The following is a 16,314-nucleotide window of genomic DNA, read 5'->3' as shown; positions in this document are numbered from 1 at the left end:
AAGGGAAACCTAGGGTCTTTTACTTTTTCTAACGTTGTGGAAATTACGATTCTGGATTATTAGCATTTTACTGTGATCCCTTGATTTATTTCCTTTGCTCTAAAAATATTTCTGCGTTTCTGTAAATGTTAAAGTCTCCTACTCTAGAACTGTTTCTGTGTTTCAAGAAATACTTCAGTGTTTCTAGACATGTTTCTGATCTTCTAGAAATTGTTTTGTGTGTCTAGACCTACAAATGCTTCTGAGTTTCTGGAAATGGAGGTTTTTCAAGTTTATGTAAACTTTCGCATTCCTAAAAAATATTTCTGTTGTTATTGCTTTAATGTTTCTAAAAGTGTTTCAACATTTCTAGAAATACCTCTGCCTTTCTAGAAATGTTTCCAAGTTTCTAAAAATGTTTCGACGTTTCTAGAAATGTTTCTTTATTTCTAGAAATGTTTCTGTACTTCTATAAATCCTTCAGAATTTCTGCAGATGTTTCTACACTTCTAAAAATGATTCTGAATTGTTAGAAATGAAAATGTTTTGACATTTATGGATACTTTCGCATTCGTAAAAATATTTGTATTTCTAAACATGAGTTATCGTTTCCAGGGATGTTTCTGCATCTGCACTTCTACAAATGTTTCTGTGTTTCTATAAATGCTTCTACCTTTCTAGAAATCTTTTTTACGTTTCTAGAAATGCATCTGCAGTTTTACGAATGTTTCTACGTTTTTGAAAATGTCTATGTTTCTGGAAATATTTCTGCGTTTCTGGAAATGTTTCTATGATCCTAGAAATGAATTCTCAGAGATGGAGATGTTTTCACGTTTCTGGAACCTTCAGAAGTCATAAAAATGTTTCAACGTTTCAGAATTGCAATTTTTACTTGTAACATAACCTTTTCCGAAAAGCGCAAGTCGATATCCTTCTCAGTTTATTGAGAATCGTACTTAATATTGGGCCTAATTCTGTTATTTGGTAGAGGTTTTTTTAAAATGCAAGGTTATGTGTAATCTAACCTTAACAAACGCTATTGTAACAGGATATTTTCAAGATTAGTGTGTAATTCTCTAATGCTAACAAAAATCTACAGAATAAACACTATCCTACCATTGCATATTCATTTTTTTAATGACCAGTATTTGTGGAATATTTAGGTTAGAATTTTATTCACTTAAAATTAACAAAACATTAAGTTTAATGTTTGTTTTCTGTATTGTTTTATGTTCAACCAAATTGACTCTGCATAGCAGATTGATAAACTCTGCCACAAAAAGTGTTGTGTTGATTCTTCGAGGTTAGGTTGAACATAACCTTAAATTTATTTTTGGAAAAAAATAGAATAACTAATTAACGATCAATCACAATTCAGATAGATTGATTAATTTTTTTTGACACGTATAAAACATTTCTCAGAGATCTTCAGCTCAACTGATTAGTGAATTGCTTGATGTGAAGAAAAAATTCACAGAAATCACACAAATTCAAAAAAATGATAACACCATATGAGGAGAAAAAAAGAACCGAAGAAAAAATATTGATATATAAATGAGAGAGAAAAGATGAAAAATAAAATGTAGCAAGTGAAGGAAAAAAAAGTAATGATATTTGTTGATATTGTCATATTTGCTTTGTGTTCAATTTTTTTTTTATTCTTCCTGGAGAGAATCAAGAAGAAAAGACGAGCACTTGTGTCTCCCAAATAGTTCATTTATTGACGTCAATTGAGACAAACAAACTTGGAGACATTGATAAGTCGCAATTGCTGAGGGAGCATTCAGGCAGCTAATTCATCGATGAATTTCTTCCATTGCTCTTCCCAGAGTTTCATGGCATCAAGTTTCTCCATTGGCGTCATGGCGCTGTACTTGATGGAGTTGATGGCCAACTGCTTCAGCATGCGCAAATCCTGACGACTAGAGGCTAAGCCCATGAAAGCCATGTAGAAGTCATGGCTGAGGGGTGTGGCCTCCCAGAAGGAGGGATCATCTGAACTGATCACAACAGGGTATTCCTTGTTGGCCAGTAAGATGGATCCTGGATGGTTTCTCATGTCGGAGACGAGACGGAGAACTTGATTTGATATTGGGCAAACTTCAATGGCAATTTTTTCTCTCTTAACCATCTTGAGGACCTTTGTATGCTTAAAAATTGCATATCCATGTCCGAGTCTCTTACTTCCCAAAAGAACAGCGTCAATCTAGCCAAAAAAAAAAGAAAATCACATTAAAAGTCGTGGAAGCATCTTTAGGAATTCTCAAAATTTGACTTATTTTTTTTCAAATTAGTTTTAGGTCCACCCCTTAAATAATTTAGACCACGCCCTTTCCAGAAAGATTAATCAAATTATATTGAGATATCATTATTTTCCTTATTTTATCAGAGATAATATCCTCCAAACAAATTACCATGGTCTAAATAATTAGACAGAGGAGATCACGTGTACAATAAATAAGCCACGCCTCTTATTTTCTTTGTAGTTTATGTGATTTTTTGATATTTCAAAGAACCTTTCCCTGTGCAGAATTTCCAATAATTTAACTTGATATCTGATTAAATAGCCCACGCCCCTTTTACTTTCAAAGAAAATGTCCATTTGTGCAGCATTTGTTATCATCTATTCGGGCAACGGATTGAATAATCCACGCCTCGTTTACTATCAAAGAATTTATATTTGTGTCGCATTTCCAGGAATTTATCTGGGTAGTTGATTAAATAAGCCACGCCCATTTTACTTTTAAAGAAAACGTCTATTGGGGCACCATTTCCAATAATTAATTCGAGTCAGCGATTGAATAAGCCACGCCCCTTTTACTTTTAAAGAAAATGTCTATTTGCGCAGCATTTATAATCATCTATCTGGGTAACTGATTAAATAGATCACTCCCCTTTTACTTTCAAAGAAAACGTCTATTGGGGCAGTATGTCCAATCATTAATCCGGATCGGTGATTGAATAAGCCACGCCCCTTTTACTTTCAAAGAAAATGTTCATTTGCACAATATTTCCAATCATCTATCCGTGTGGCAGATTATAATCCACACCCATTTTATTTTGAAATAAAATCTCTATTTGCGTAGCATTTCCATTGATCTATTCAGTTGGCTGATTAAATAAGCCACGCCCCTTTTACTTAAAAAGAAAATGTCTATTTGTACAGCATTTACAAACAATTATAACGAAATTTTAGTAAATACATTACATTCCTTCATTTTTTTTTAAATAGTATGCGATTTTTAGGGTAAATTAAGCTAATTCAAAACCTGCTTCAAATGGAATTTTTTTGCTACTCCAAATGGAGACGTCACTGTTTTCATGATAAATACATTACTAAATTATTATATTTATAAATTCTCTATACCACAGTTGCATTATTTAGTTAATTTTGGTCCAAATAAAGTGAATATCCATTCATATTGACAAATTTTAATTTGTTAATTTCTCAGAAAAATTAAAAGTGTACCTTTTCACCATCGAATTTTTCATAAATCGACCGTGTTTTCCAATGAAAAACACAATAAAGTAACTGTTGTTTATTCGTTTTGTTTGACATTTATGTCATATTTCTGGCTAATTTTAGTTAAATTAAGTGCTAATCTTTATTGTTAACGGAATTTTTTGCAAATGCTTCAATAGGAAACCCCGGAAATATGATTTTTTGGAGAGATTTTCTTATTGTTTTACATGGGAAAGGAGAAAAGACCAGGAATAAGAACAAATCCTGCACTCAGGAGCAACTCAACAAGGTTTTGGAAGCCTTTCGTCGCGGTTCCACTTATACACTGTTTGTCTCCAATTAGAAACTTTCCCTTGTCTCCATTTAGATTAATTTGTTTCCAATAGAAGCATTTTACACTGGCGTATTTTTCTTGTATTTAAGAAGTTTTCAAATTATATCTAAAGAATTTTCACTAAAGAGTAACATTCTAGAAGAGTCAGGGAGCAAATTTATGTAATTCTCTTCAGAAAAAATATGAACTTAATGTGTTGAATCTTCTGAAAAAGTTAAAACGTTTGGAAATGGTTTTGAATTAGGACATTTACCCTAAATGGTTTTTCGAAAAAGAGTTTGTACGTTGTAAATTTCAACAAACTATCGTTATTACTGATCAAATAAACCACGCCATGTGGGTGTGGCTTACTAGATCGATTAGAGCAATTTTAAAAGGACGGGGCATATTTTTTGACAAACAAACTATTCACAAGGGCGTCTCGACATTTCATTTTTCCATACGTTTCTGCATAGAGGCACTGAAGACTGTTGGCAAGTTTTTTCCTAAAGAGAATTGACTTACCAGTCTGATATATTTCGAAGTCGTGCACTAAAATCTATCTAAAAATACATATTTCATAATGTTCGCCGAAATAATACAAGAACTACGAGCAAATTTGTATAAGTCGCGGTGCAATATCTGCAAAATTTTTACAAGGAAAAGTGAAAAATATCTTCATTTTTTATTAGGCTTGATGGGCCCCTGCTATTCATTCTCATTTAGTTTCAAACAGAATGGGTTATTTGCTTTAGTACAGGAACTGGAAAACCTATTTATGTGATCAAATACTACCTCTATAATTTCCAATATCCCTTACCAAGTTGATGTCTGTCAATCCATTCCAGTTCGTCTCACCGGAATGGAAGTAGAAATTGATGGTGTCAGGCAGTTGAAGTATTTCCTGACTAAAGTCAATTAAGGGTCTTCCCTTGTCCTCCTGACCAACTAAATCAAATCCAGCCAAAAAGTTGGGGAAACGCTCGTGGAGTTGAGTCACTTTAGCCATGAGAGTTTTGATTCCGGCGTCATCGACAACTCGCACGGGGGCGTAGATGAATTTGGCGCCGATAAAGGTGGGATTTTCCTGCTTGAACTCTCTCGTGGCATCCAAGTAGATTTGGAGATTTTCCTCTTCATTGTAGGTTTTTCCATCAAGATCGTACAACTGCAAAAATGAATTGTTAATGTTTAAAGTGGGCAATCTTTTGAGGAAGCTTCCTAGGGCAAATTAATTGAGCGGAACAGCAGTTCAATAGAGACATTGTAAATTTCGCGGATTTAACGGTCAAGTGGTTAGTGTGGCTGATAACAGGAATTATGTGTTTTCAGCTTATGTGTCGCGTTTCTATTGACGACAGAAAAAAAATGATAAGCATGATGAGCAAATCACTCACTTTTTGGGCTTGTGAATCACGTTTTAACTCTTGAACTTTGACAGGAATTCAGCAAACCTAATTGCTAAAAAGTCTTTCCCCGTTGTTTACTGTCTCAATTTTTCAATGAATATTTTTTATTATTTTCTAAGCAATTTTAAAAATTAACTAAATTTGGCGATTTGCACAGGTTCCACAAAATAAGGTATTTTTAAAGTTATCTCATTATCATAATACTTAGTTGCTGTTTGTTCTAACTACTTAAAATTAAATCATTCCATTAGGTTAAGGGCTTAAAATTAAGTACTTAATAAGTACTTATTAAATAGGATGTAACAGAATTATCCGGCGGTGCAATGAGATACGTGATCTCATCACGGACGAAGCGGCGCAAAAGATCCCACGGGCAACGCTCTCCAAAGAGCAGACCTTCACTCTCCCCAACGACACTTGTCTCCAACCCAATCTGGTGGTAAAGAACCGGGAAGGGGTCTTCGTGGTCGATGTAACAGTTCAAGGTTAATAAATACAAGCCCTTGTTATGCCGGCTTCATACTGGAGATATTTAGCCTAGTTCCTGAAGATCTCAAATATCTAAAGAATAAGCAATTGTACTCATTTTTCAAAATCTTATGGATCATTTGCCCTTAATATCCAATCATAAACAATAATTGTATAAGTACTGACGTGAGAAATGGTAATGGAAATAGGATGATGAAAACTTCCTCCGGTTGCGTCAGGGTTGTTTATCCTTTCAGGACAAGAAAAACACGTAGATCTTTGGCAAAGATCTACGTATTTTTTTTGGCAAAGATCTACGTGTTTTTCTCGTCCTGAAAGGATAAACAACCCTGACGCAACCGGAGGAAGTTTTCATCTTCCTATTTCCATAATCAATGATTTCCTAAAAAAAACATGCCTGTAAGCCGTAAGTCTAAAACCCGTATTACCCACCGACATCGAGGCGAACGGAGCAGTCTACTCGGCGGTTTTGCCCATTGTAGTGGGCATCAGGGGAGGAAACCCCCCGCGGACGATGGCAAGTTGTAAGTGTCTGGACGGTCGAGGCCGAGAGAGGCCTAACCTCAACCGTCCGTGACGGCCTGTGTGTTATGTGGGTTATGTGTGTGCCGTGCCTTTTGGCTGGCATACGACAGCCTGTGATACGGTTTTAGTGTGTTTGTGCTGTCTAATCGGTTTAATGTGTTGTTTTGTCTCTATGCCGAATTATGGCGATTATGCCCTAGACCACTTACGACTTTACCCAAGAAACGGCTTATTGTAATTCTAATCAAAATAATCATCATACCAAATTTCCATCAGTTTCCCACTAAGCCGTTTCTCGGGTAAACTGATAGAAATGTAATCTGATTATTATTTTGATTAAAACGTCTCTCGACTTAAGACTTAAGTGTATCTAGGGCATTAGGGTTGAGGGCTATGGTTTAGTAGCGAATCTCGGCTAATGAGGATTGGTGAAAATAAGGCACTGCATTACAGTGCCAGGAGACACCCTCTCTTACACGAACAAAGAGCGCCTACCTCGGCTCAAGAAGAAAATCCAAAAGGCTTACTATGTATATAGCCGTGTTAGCCATTTGATGAAAGTTTTTAAGATATCCAGAGGTTAATTTCATGATTCAGAACCGATTGGAACCCGTTCAGTTTGATCTGAAATTCCAAGACTTTTTCAATCAGCCCAAACATAGCCCCGTTCGGTTGAGAAATGCTCTCTCTAGAGCTTGTTTAACTTTTGACCTTGAAAAACCGTTTTTAGGAATGATTCAATGGTTGTTGTGGACAGAACGCCATCTGACGGAAATTTTATGAATTAATATTTTTTGGCATTGTAATTCAGGCCCTTCCGGAATTCAGTCTTTTCATTTGTAACTTTAATGGCGAGACACGCGAGACGACGACGACTGTGGAAATTTGGTTATTTTCTCGAGTAAGTTGTGAAAATGGTGTGAAATTATGTTATCTATTGAATCTAAGAGGGTATTTCTTTTCTTTGCGATAGGTTTATTAAATAGAGACAGACGGATTTGATAGATATTAGGTGATATCCAGAACAAGATTGAGGTCTTGTTGTTGAGGTAAAGACAAAGACGATTTATTTAGTAATTGGGACGACTTTTAATCAATTATCTTATTAGCTCTACTAGATCTACTCGGGAATTAGCCGTGTCTCGCCGGCTGTAAGACGATGACAAAATAAAAGCATTTACCAAAAAAAAATACAGTCCACTCGAATTGACGACGATCCCAACAACGGTATAATCCGGTATAAACCAATTGACATTTTGAAAAGCACTCAGAAGCACCCAAAGTAAAGCTTTATATTTTTGTCACTGGCGCTGATATCGCTAATCCTTGTAAATTTCACTAGACCTCATGAATTTAGAAGATCAGCCTGATCCCCCAAATTTTGGTCTGATTCCTAAGTGAATTGACGCCAATCCTCATTTTTGAATTGATCCCTAAGCCGATTTCTGTGTCTATTTTGAGCTTAAGATAGTTTGACTTGATCTTTTAGCGCCAAATTTTTTAGATAAGTATTCTCGAGAATTAGCCTGATCAGCCTGTGTCTATTTTTTGAATAAGGCGTCATTTAGCAGTAAAGGATTAGGTAAAGAAATTTATGCAAAAGACCTCTAATCGATGATTCTAAGTGCTCAGTGTATGACGCGGATAAATCTTTATCCCTAAACCTGAGTCTATTTGGGCCCTAACGACACATTTCTTTAAGGGTTACTTGGATAAAAATGATCCTTTTTTTAAAGTAGGGTAAGTGTGTCAAATTTCAGCATAGTTGCATGCAAGCGCCAAAGTCTCAAGTTTAAACTGTAATATCTTTAATAGAATTGTTTTTTTTTTTTAAATTCCTTTTACTTCAGGAGTGTTGCTTAGCACCTTGTAGACAGTTTTTCGCCTTTATTTACTCTAAAATCATTTTTAATACATTTTAAAATGAATAAAAATGTAGACATATCTTTGGTGCCCTATTTCGGCCAACTTCATTCTCATAGTTCCTTGCTCTTCAGGAATTCTTCCAATGCCTTTTTCACGTCATCTTGTTTGTCGAATATGTAAAAACTAAAAATTCATGGAAATTCGAGAAACAAAAAAGGTGGCCGAAATTACAAACTGGCCGGAATTTGGCACACTTACCCTAATTACTTCAGTAATTCAAGTAAAGAGAGTCTTTTATAAAACTATTTACAAAACTTCCGCAAATCGATTCTTTTAAAGATATTTGCACTTAAGCATATACTTCAGGAGAGAAAATCATGAAGAATGAACTAAAGAACGCTAAAGGAGTGAGTGTTCCTAGAACCGGGCCAAAAATTGTTTATGGGTGGATATCTCTTAAGAATACTGCAAAATATTTTTCTCAAGTGCGAAAAATTTTACGGGCTTTAACCTTTCACGGGATTTTATCGTTTTAATAACTTACTTATTCGGTTTAAGTCGATAAACGGCTTAGTAAGTAGGAAACTGATGGGAATTTAGTCAAATCATTATTTTGATGAAGCCATCTCTCGGCTTAAGCCGTAAATGTGTCTAGGACATTACATACGACAATAAGAAGACACATTAGAAAGTAGCTTTGAAATATTTTGTGAATGAGATATTTGATCTTTAGCTTAATTTTTTGTAGCAAACTCATTTGTGGTTGTTCCATAAAAAACCATTTCAATCCAATCTGCCAAGTATCTCAATCAGCAACATAAAATATTCCCCTTGAAAAATGAAAGATCTATCATAGGTAATATTATCGTAAGTCACTCAAAAAAGCCTTATCAGTGTTATCAGTGATTGGGTCTGGACAGTGTTTAAAATTGAAACTCACTTGCGGTAAGGTTCCACGGAGTTCCAAGTACTGTACACCATCTAGCAACATCTCTTTGAGGTAATTCTTGTAGTAGGCCTTCCAGACGGGAGCATAGGTCAATAGGCCAAAATTCACTCCAAACAGTCCCATAAACTCCCGCCAAATGGAATCTACATCGCGATTGTGATTGATGGGATCGGTGTTGTAGAGGGATAATTGGGATCGAAGCTGGGAGTTGTATTGTTCCTCGCCTTGGCGAGCTCTTTCCTCGGATACCAGGGTCCACTGGCAGGTTTCGGTATTGGGTGGGGCTTCACGGGAGAAACGGAATTCCAGGGCACCAGTTGTGGGATTGGTGCATTGCCAGAGATTGGGTTCGTAGGTGAGGGAAACGACGTAGTCTGTGCTGCAGATGGCAGTATCGTGAGCATGGAGGATTCCTCCTTTTGGCATACGTTGAATGATGTGAAAGATTTCGGAGGAATTGATACGCTCGAGGACATCAAAGAAGTGATTCCAGGGGATAAATTGACTGGGATTTTCAAGTCCAGCTTCAAGTTCTGCCGTCTTTAGGGCCATTAGGCGTTCATTGACGATTTCTTCCTTAGCCGTAAGCACGATATCACTTCCCACTGAACGATCCTCCTCCTCGGCGAGGTAGTAGGCACGTTTTTGGAGATAATTCTCATATTCCCGGTTCATTCTCCACGTTTTGATGTCAAAAGCCGCATGGACAGCACTTACGGCTAGCAGCCAAACAACTAATTGTGAAAACATTTTCGCAACGCCGTCTTGCAATACGTCGAAGGTAAATTTTTTTTTCTTTCCAATGGAGATAAGAAATCCGATAGCACTGATCAAGTTCACTTCAACCAATTTTTCCACCGATAAGCCCTTTTTACGCGCCGCACTGACACGCGGGAAGAGCTTCTCACTTTTTTTTGCCAAAAAAAGAAGCCAACAACTCCCTGCCTATGTTGGGAATCTTTAGACTAAAAAATATTCGTGGCAATTGATTTTATACCCTTAGCAAAAGGCAAAATATTTGAACAGAAGAAGTATTGCGCAAGCGTAATTAACATTATTATCTCAGGTGATCTCTTTTGTCTTGGCACAAGAAATTCTTCATTCTCTGGAGCAAACGTGCAAAGATGTTTTCCTTTTAAACACTCCCACCAACATCTAATACATTCCTCAAGATCTCACAATCTACCAATCACTTTTCACAGCAAATTATCAATTTATTTGATCACAGAATTTAATTAAAAATCTTCTAATGAATTCAAAAGTTTAACGACAATGCCGAAAAGTTAATTGAAACAGAATATTCTTGGGATATCTTTTTTTCTGTGTTGAAGTAGTCTCAAGAGACTGGGAGGCACAACTCTCTGCTTGTGCTCCCAGTGGATGACTAAAGGGAAACTGCTTAATTTATGCTTTGTGGCTTCCCGAAGAATGACGCACAAGAACGATCGAAAGGGTGATTTAATTGAGTTAAGCTGCACGAGAGACATGAACATATGGATTTGGTCACATTGCTTTCCTCCAGTGATAGTGCACATGATGAAAAGATCAATTTGTCGTCAGAAATTCTCTTGCTTCAAATAACGCCGCTAAATTCTATTTTTTTTGCATTAAAGTGGTCTATGTCCTCTGCAGTACTATTCGCTAATGAATAATTTTAGACCACGCCTTTTTCTGAACTTTAAACACTTATAGTCGAAATTTTTGCATCTTCATTATTTAGTAGTAGTGAATACTTGTCGATTCAACCATTATCACCTTTTGAATCTCAATACGAATAAAAAGAGTTGACCCCTGAAATATAAGCCACGCCCCTTACAATACTCCGAAAAATATACATGTTCAAGAAACAGATTTTCACTCTTATTGTCTGTCTTAAGTCGGGTTATATTATTTATTTTGCGTTGTTATATAAATGAAAACCTCTTGATCGGCGATTTATAATACTATAATTTTAGGCCACACCTCTTACGGAAACCGTAGACAACTAAAGTTTAAATCTTTAAATTTTCAATATTCTATAGAAGAGAATACTTGCCGAATCTACCAGTGTCAATGCTTAGATTTTGATGAGTGCGAAAATTTACCATTGAAAAAAAAAGCCACGCCCCTTCCTATACTCAGAAAAATAATCATTTTCAAGAAAGAGTGTCTTAAGAATTTCTCTTGGAAAGAATGAGTCTTATACGGGGTTCAGACCTAAGACTTAGCCATATGGCTTAACTCCTCTAATTCCTAATCAGGCACGATTTTTTAGAAAATTGTTGCTTAGAATAGGATTATAAAGGCAAACGATTTTGAAAAATCAATAAAATTGCTTGTTATTTAGATTTTTGAGACCTTCGGGAACTGGGCTAAACCTCCAGTCTGAAGCTGGTCTTAGGTCAGATTTTATTACTTTTAGGGCTGTGATACGAAAGAAATCTTATTAATTTTGTTTCTTTTTATTACTTTTTTTCTTTTTCGAAGTTTATGAAATATTAGTAACACAAGATAAGATATTACTAAATTTGTATTATTTTATGTATTCGATAAGTAGTTAAATGTTCTAAAACTACTTAAAATTAAGTACTTAAATAAGTACTTACTGTCCGAGTTTTTTGTTAAAACTTCTTGAACTATCCAGAGATTAAGTTCATGAGCGTAACCGATCAATAATGGTTACTGGTAACTCTAGACTAACTGTTTACTGTACACGTTTGGAGAAATTTTAATATTTTAATTATATTAAACACGATTCATCAAATAGTAATCAAATTAACTACCTAACGTTTTAAAGTTAATAAAATTACGTATTTCATAAAAGGAAAAGTGTTTAAAATTATTTAAAAAAAAACATTTTGGATAAAAATTCTCTGAAATACCTGCTCTTATTGACAAAACTTCATAGAAATTGAAAAATATATCATAATAAATTATCTACGTTATTTTTAGGTTATGTCTACTAAACATAACCTGTTTTAAGAAAGTTCCCTGTTGATCAAAAAGAAGTTTATTCAATTAATGCAATTTTAGTGGACTTTACATTTTTTAAATTTAGTTTGAATTATGTTAGAATTCACTCCTATTTGATGGTTGTACGTGAAAAGTCGGTAAAACTAGCATATTAAATATTTATATTCTTTTTGATAGTGATAAGATACGTGCATTCCTTTTAAAGTAAACGTGACTGAGTCTTGTTTTAATTGTTGAATATTTAATGGACTTAATTTGTATTTTGTTGCATTTGGCTTGGTTAATTATGACAAGCAAAAAATTAAAATAAAATATATTATGCAAAATATTTGAACGTGTTAATTGAATTCCAAGAAAAATTAACAATTCCTAAATAAAAGCAGAAGTTCTATTCTTCCCACACCTTTTGCAAATATATGAATATTTTCAAAAATTTTCAAAGGAAATTTGTACGGGCTAAAGTAATATTGGGATTAGTAAATAAATTCTCACAAGAAATAGGTAAAGCTTTAGTTTATAACAATTTAAATTGCTGAAGAAACGCTTTTTACATGAGAAAAACACCTTTATCATATTTTTCATTGCACATTAACTTCAAATTTCAGATATAAAAACTCACTCTCTTATACCGTTTTTCAAAAAATTTTTCGTCAATTTTTTAACGGTTTTTCTTTTAGAAATTTGTGAGATCCAAAAGTAAGTACAAATTGTCTAGGTATCCTTTCCCAAAAAAAATTTATCTAAATTTTTACTTGTAATACAAATTAAGGTTATTGCTGTTCTTAGACACAAATCCAAATTGTGATCTTGCAGAAAAAAATAACACCGTAGAAAACTGTAGGTGTTCTTGATAAGGGAGTTAAAATTAAGTTAAATCAGTTCTTCGCACTTTGATTTCTTTATACATTTAAATTTAGTTTTTTATTGATTACCAAAATCTCGAAATTTTCTTGATCTTGATCTTGGTCTCAGAATTGAGGCCATTATTTCCGGAACCCAGAAAAATATCTTTAAAATGTTGTAATTGAAGAGCACCACGGATCGGAATGTTTACAGACAATGCTCCATATTTAGTTGAAAATATAACCTCCAAAACACTTTTTGATATCTTTGTTTTTGTTAATTAATCTATTAATTATCCATTTAACTATATCTGTGCATTTCATTTTTAAATATTTACAATCAAGTAATAAAAAATAAGTGTTATTCAAAACTTGCACTCTGTACCTCGGATCGTCACGAATTGAATCAGGTATCTTACAGAAAATTGGTTTTATAAATTAAATAATTTTTAAAAATTCATTTTATTTGGAGCAACGATACGGTATTAACCTGACGATCCAAGAGACACTGCCGATCGCTGGTGCTCTTCCCTTATACCGCCTTAGTATACACTCACTAGTATAGACTTTATCAAAATAACTTGATTAGTGTTTTTGTCACATTTATTTAAATAATCAAAGAATAATCTACAACGTCTCAAACTTGTAGGCTCTCCTCTACTCAATATTACCTTTGCTTTTATTTTGTATTTGTATTTTTTGCTAGTTCTTCCTAAAATAACAGAAACACGTAACTAAACTTAAAAGTTTTTTTTCTGCACAATGAAAACATATAGGAAACCAATGAAATTCTATGCTCCTGTTGAGCTCAAAAAACGAGAAATTTCATTCCTTAGTACCTTCTGGATATGCTAAAGATCTACAATAAAAAATGTATATTTTTTGGAGACTTTATGAAAAGTGGCTTCGCATTATTTACCTATGTTAATAAAGTATGTTAAAGGTCAAGGGACAATAGGATAGTACTCATAAATTTGAGGATTTTATAAAGTTTTTTCACTGCGCAATTTCTTTTAAAGTTAACTAGTTCACAACTAATTTTAACCGATTTACAAATGACAGATCGCCAAAAATTACTTACAAATTAGTTATAGATTTATTACTGGTTTATGACCGACTGAAACCGATTTATATTTCTCAGAAATTCCAAGACCTTTCTAACAAGTCTAAAATTGCACCAAACGATTGAGATATACTGTATATAGAGCCTTTTTAAACTTTAACCTTGAAAAACTGTCAAAATGTCTGTGTCTAGGTAACCTCCTTGAAGAAATTCTTTCTGATCGCTTAAAATTTAAAACTACAGAATACGTATTGATTAGCGACAAAACTGAAAAGGTTTCTTAAAATAAATTGATACAGTAGACTTTCGCTCAATCGGCTCTTTTTCAATCGGGCGACAAATTTTGTTTACAATTTTTACGTTTAATTATGAAGCTAATTTGCTCAAATTCGCTGCAGTTCTTCCTATTTTATCGTGATTCTTTATAATTGAGCGCTTTTTGTGGAATTTACAAAGGCTCTGACGCCCAAATCAAATCTATCGATAAACCGGATGACATTTTGCTCCAAATGCCCAATTGAGAGAGAGTCTACTGTACCCTAAATTGCACAATCCCTATCAATCCTCCTTACTTGTTATGGTTTTGCAAAAGAGTTCGATTCCGTATTCCCCTTATCTTTCTTTCTATAAATAATAATAATGTTTTAGCTTCTATTTTTCTCTCAGTGTATTAATCACCAAAAGATAACTCTATCAAATGATTTTCTTGAATGAAAGGAAAAAAGTCATCAATGGAAGGCTTTAGATTGGGTTATTAACATTCGAGAAAATTACAATGAATTGATGTTTTTTTTGCTTACTAATTGTGAATCACTTGACTCTAATTTGTGGCGCAAATCGACATTGGCAAATCAAAGAAGGTGGAGTAATTTAATTGCTTTTAATGAGGAGTTCGTTAGCTTGAATGGAAGATCATTTGCTATAAAAGTTTTTAAATTTTGCTAAAATTCCCTGGAAGTAGGCAATTAATATTCCCGCCAAAAGATCAAGGAGAGACGGTAGAAGAAGATTGATTGGAAAATTTCTAGCATTGATGAACTTTATTTATTTGATTAAAAAAATTTCTTGGCGTACATTTAACGCAGTATTTGAAGGAGGTAAAGGGGATTAGGTTTTAGAAGGGACAGCAAACTGATCCAATATCTCCTGGTGTAATGCACTGTTGCCCATCACTTTGGCAAACTGAACTTCTTACCACCATTTCGTGAATATCATCGTCGGTCAGGGCAAAAGTGTCCTCAGTCCAGTCAAGGAGATCTGTTGAGAAGTCATCTGGAGTCATAATTGCCTGAAAGAATTAGGGAAGTTGATTTTGGTTTTAGAAAGGAGAGTTAAGGGCGGTTTTTTTTGTTGGATTTCACTGAGAAAAAAGAGAGTGCGATTAAGTTTTTTTCCTCATAACTCACTTTTTAGGTGTAAAAATATATCAACATTTTTAAATGTTAATTTTACACCTTTTTAAGGGTAAAATCAACATGAAAAAAGGGTAACTTTAACCCCCAATACACCTAAAAAGGGTAATATTTACACCGATTTCGGATCAATAGTGCAGGGTAAAATTAACATTTCCGGAATGTTATTTTAACTTTTTCGGATTTCTCTCAGTTTTCAAGCTTACCCTGAGGAAATTGTAGGTTTCTGTGGAGAGATTGATGTCCTGAGGCAGATCCAGGGCCTCAAGTTGTCTTCCCTGGAAGCCATCGACGGGATCAAAGGGTGCTGCATGAGCTCGTTCATTCAATCCCAGAGCCAAATGCAGGGTAATGAAGTAGTCTTGGTCTGAATAGGAAAGTATTGATAGCTTTTAGAGATGCAATTCTTAAGGAATTTTGGAGGATCTCAAGAGGGGTTACTCACTGTGGGAAGGTACGGAATCAAAAGCCATTTGATTAGGGTTTACGGCTTCTTTTTTAATACTTTTTTCTTCACTTGCACTAAAAGCACAGTAAATAATTAGAATAATGAATGTGGTCTTCATTTTTGATCACAAAACGTTTTGAGACAATTTTCTTTATTTTATTTTATTTTTTTTGGGGAGGAAGGTACTCTAAGATTTTCAGTGGCTACCTCGAACGATGTTTTGGAAAGAATTAAAGTGATTTTGCAGCGTAATTTGGTGAAAAAGTCAATTGAGAGATTAAGAAATTGAGGCGGTTGATGATGAAGAAAAAAAAAGACTGTATAAGCCAATTCATCTTATCATCAGCAAAGTCCGACTTGAAGTTTTATTGCTTTGCTTTTCAACTGATCCATTTTTGTCATAACTCCTCCCTGGGCTTTGTGATGAGACCTCTGGCTTAATCATCTTCAGATAATCAATTAATGAACGTTTGAGCTACTTCTTATCCCTACCGAATCATAAATTTTCGTCAGAGAGACTGCAATTATTTGGTGGCTCATGCGAGGTGAGCGGGAAAAAATGTTATCGCGATTTTCAGTGGCTAGTGCATGGGAATTTCTCATG

The 16,314-nt window shown here is 34.5% G+C and overlaps 2 protein-coding genes across 2 annotated transcripts; both read right to left on the bottom strand.

The window, feature by feature from the left end:
• Positions 1 to 1,674: 1,674 nt before the first annotated feature.
• Positions 1,675 to 10,426, bottom strand: LOC129800552 (adenosine deaminase AGSA). Its single transcript, XM_055845022.1, has 3 exons — positions 8,985 to 10,426; positions 4,576 to 4,923; positions 1,675 to 2,185 (listed from the first exon to the last, which is right to left on the bottom strand). The coding sequence occupies exons 1-3, from the start codon at positions 9,741 to 9,743 to the stop codon at positions 1,763 to 1,765; spliced, it is 1,530 nt and encodes a 509-aa protein (XP_055700997.1). The 5' UTR covers positions 9,744 to 10,426; the 3' UTR covers positions 1,675 to 1,762.
• A 4,445-nt stretch (positions 10,427 to 14,871) lies between these two features.
• LOC129800551 (uncharacterized) lies at positions 14,872 to 16,306 on the bottom strand. Its single transcript, XM_055845021.1, has 3 exons — positions 15,708 to 16,306; positions 15,469 to 15,629; positions 14,872 to 15,138 (listed from the first exon to the last, which is right to left on the bottom strand). Exons 1-3 carry the CDS (start codon positions 15,826 to 15,828, stop codon positions 14,965 to 14,967), a joined length of 456 nt encoding a protein of 151 aa, XP_055700996.1. The 5' UTR covers positions 15,829 to 16,306; the 3' UTR covers positions 14,872 to 14,964.
• Positions 16,307 to 16,314: the final 8 nt, after the last annotated feature.

Source organism: Phlebotomus papatasi, chromosome 2 (genome assembly GCF_024763615.1).
Source record: "Phlebotomus papatasi isolate M1 chromosome 2, Ppap_2.1, whole genome shotgun sequence".
NCBI classification, from domain to species: domain Eukaryota; kingdom Metazoa; phylum Arthropoda; class Insecta; order Diptera; family Psychodidae; genus Phlebotomus; species Phlebotomus papatasi.
Note: the sequence above shows the minus strand (reverse complement) of the source record. Positions and strands in the feature narration are given on the sequence as shown.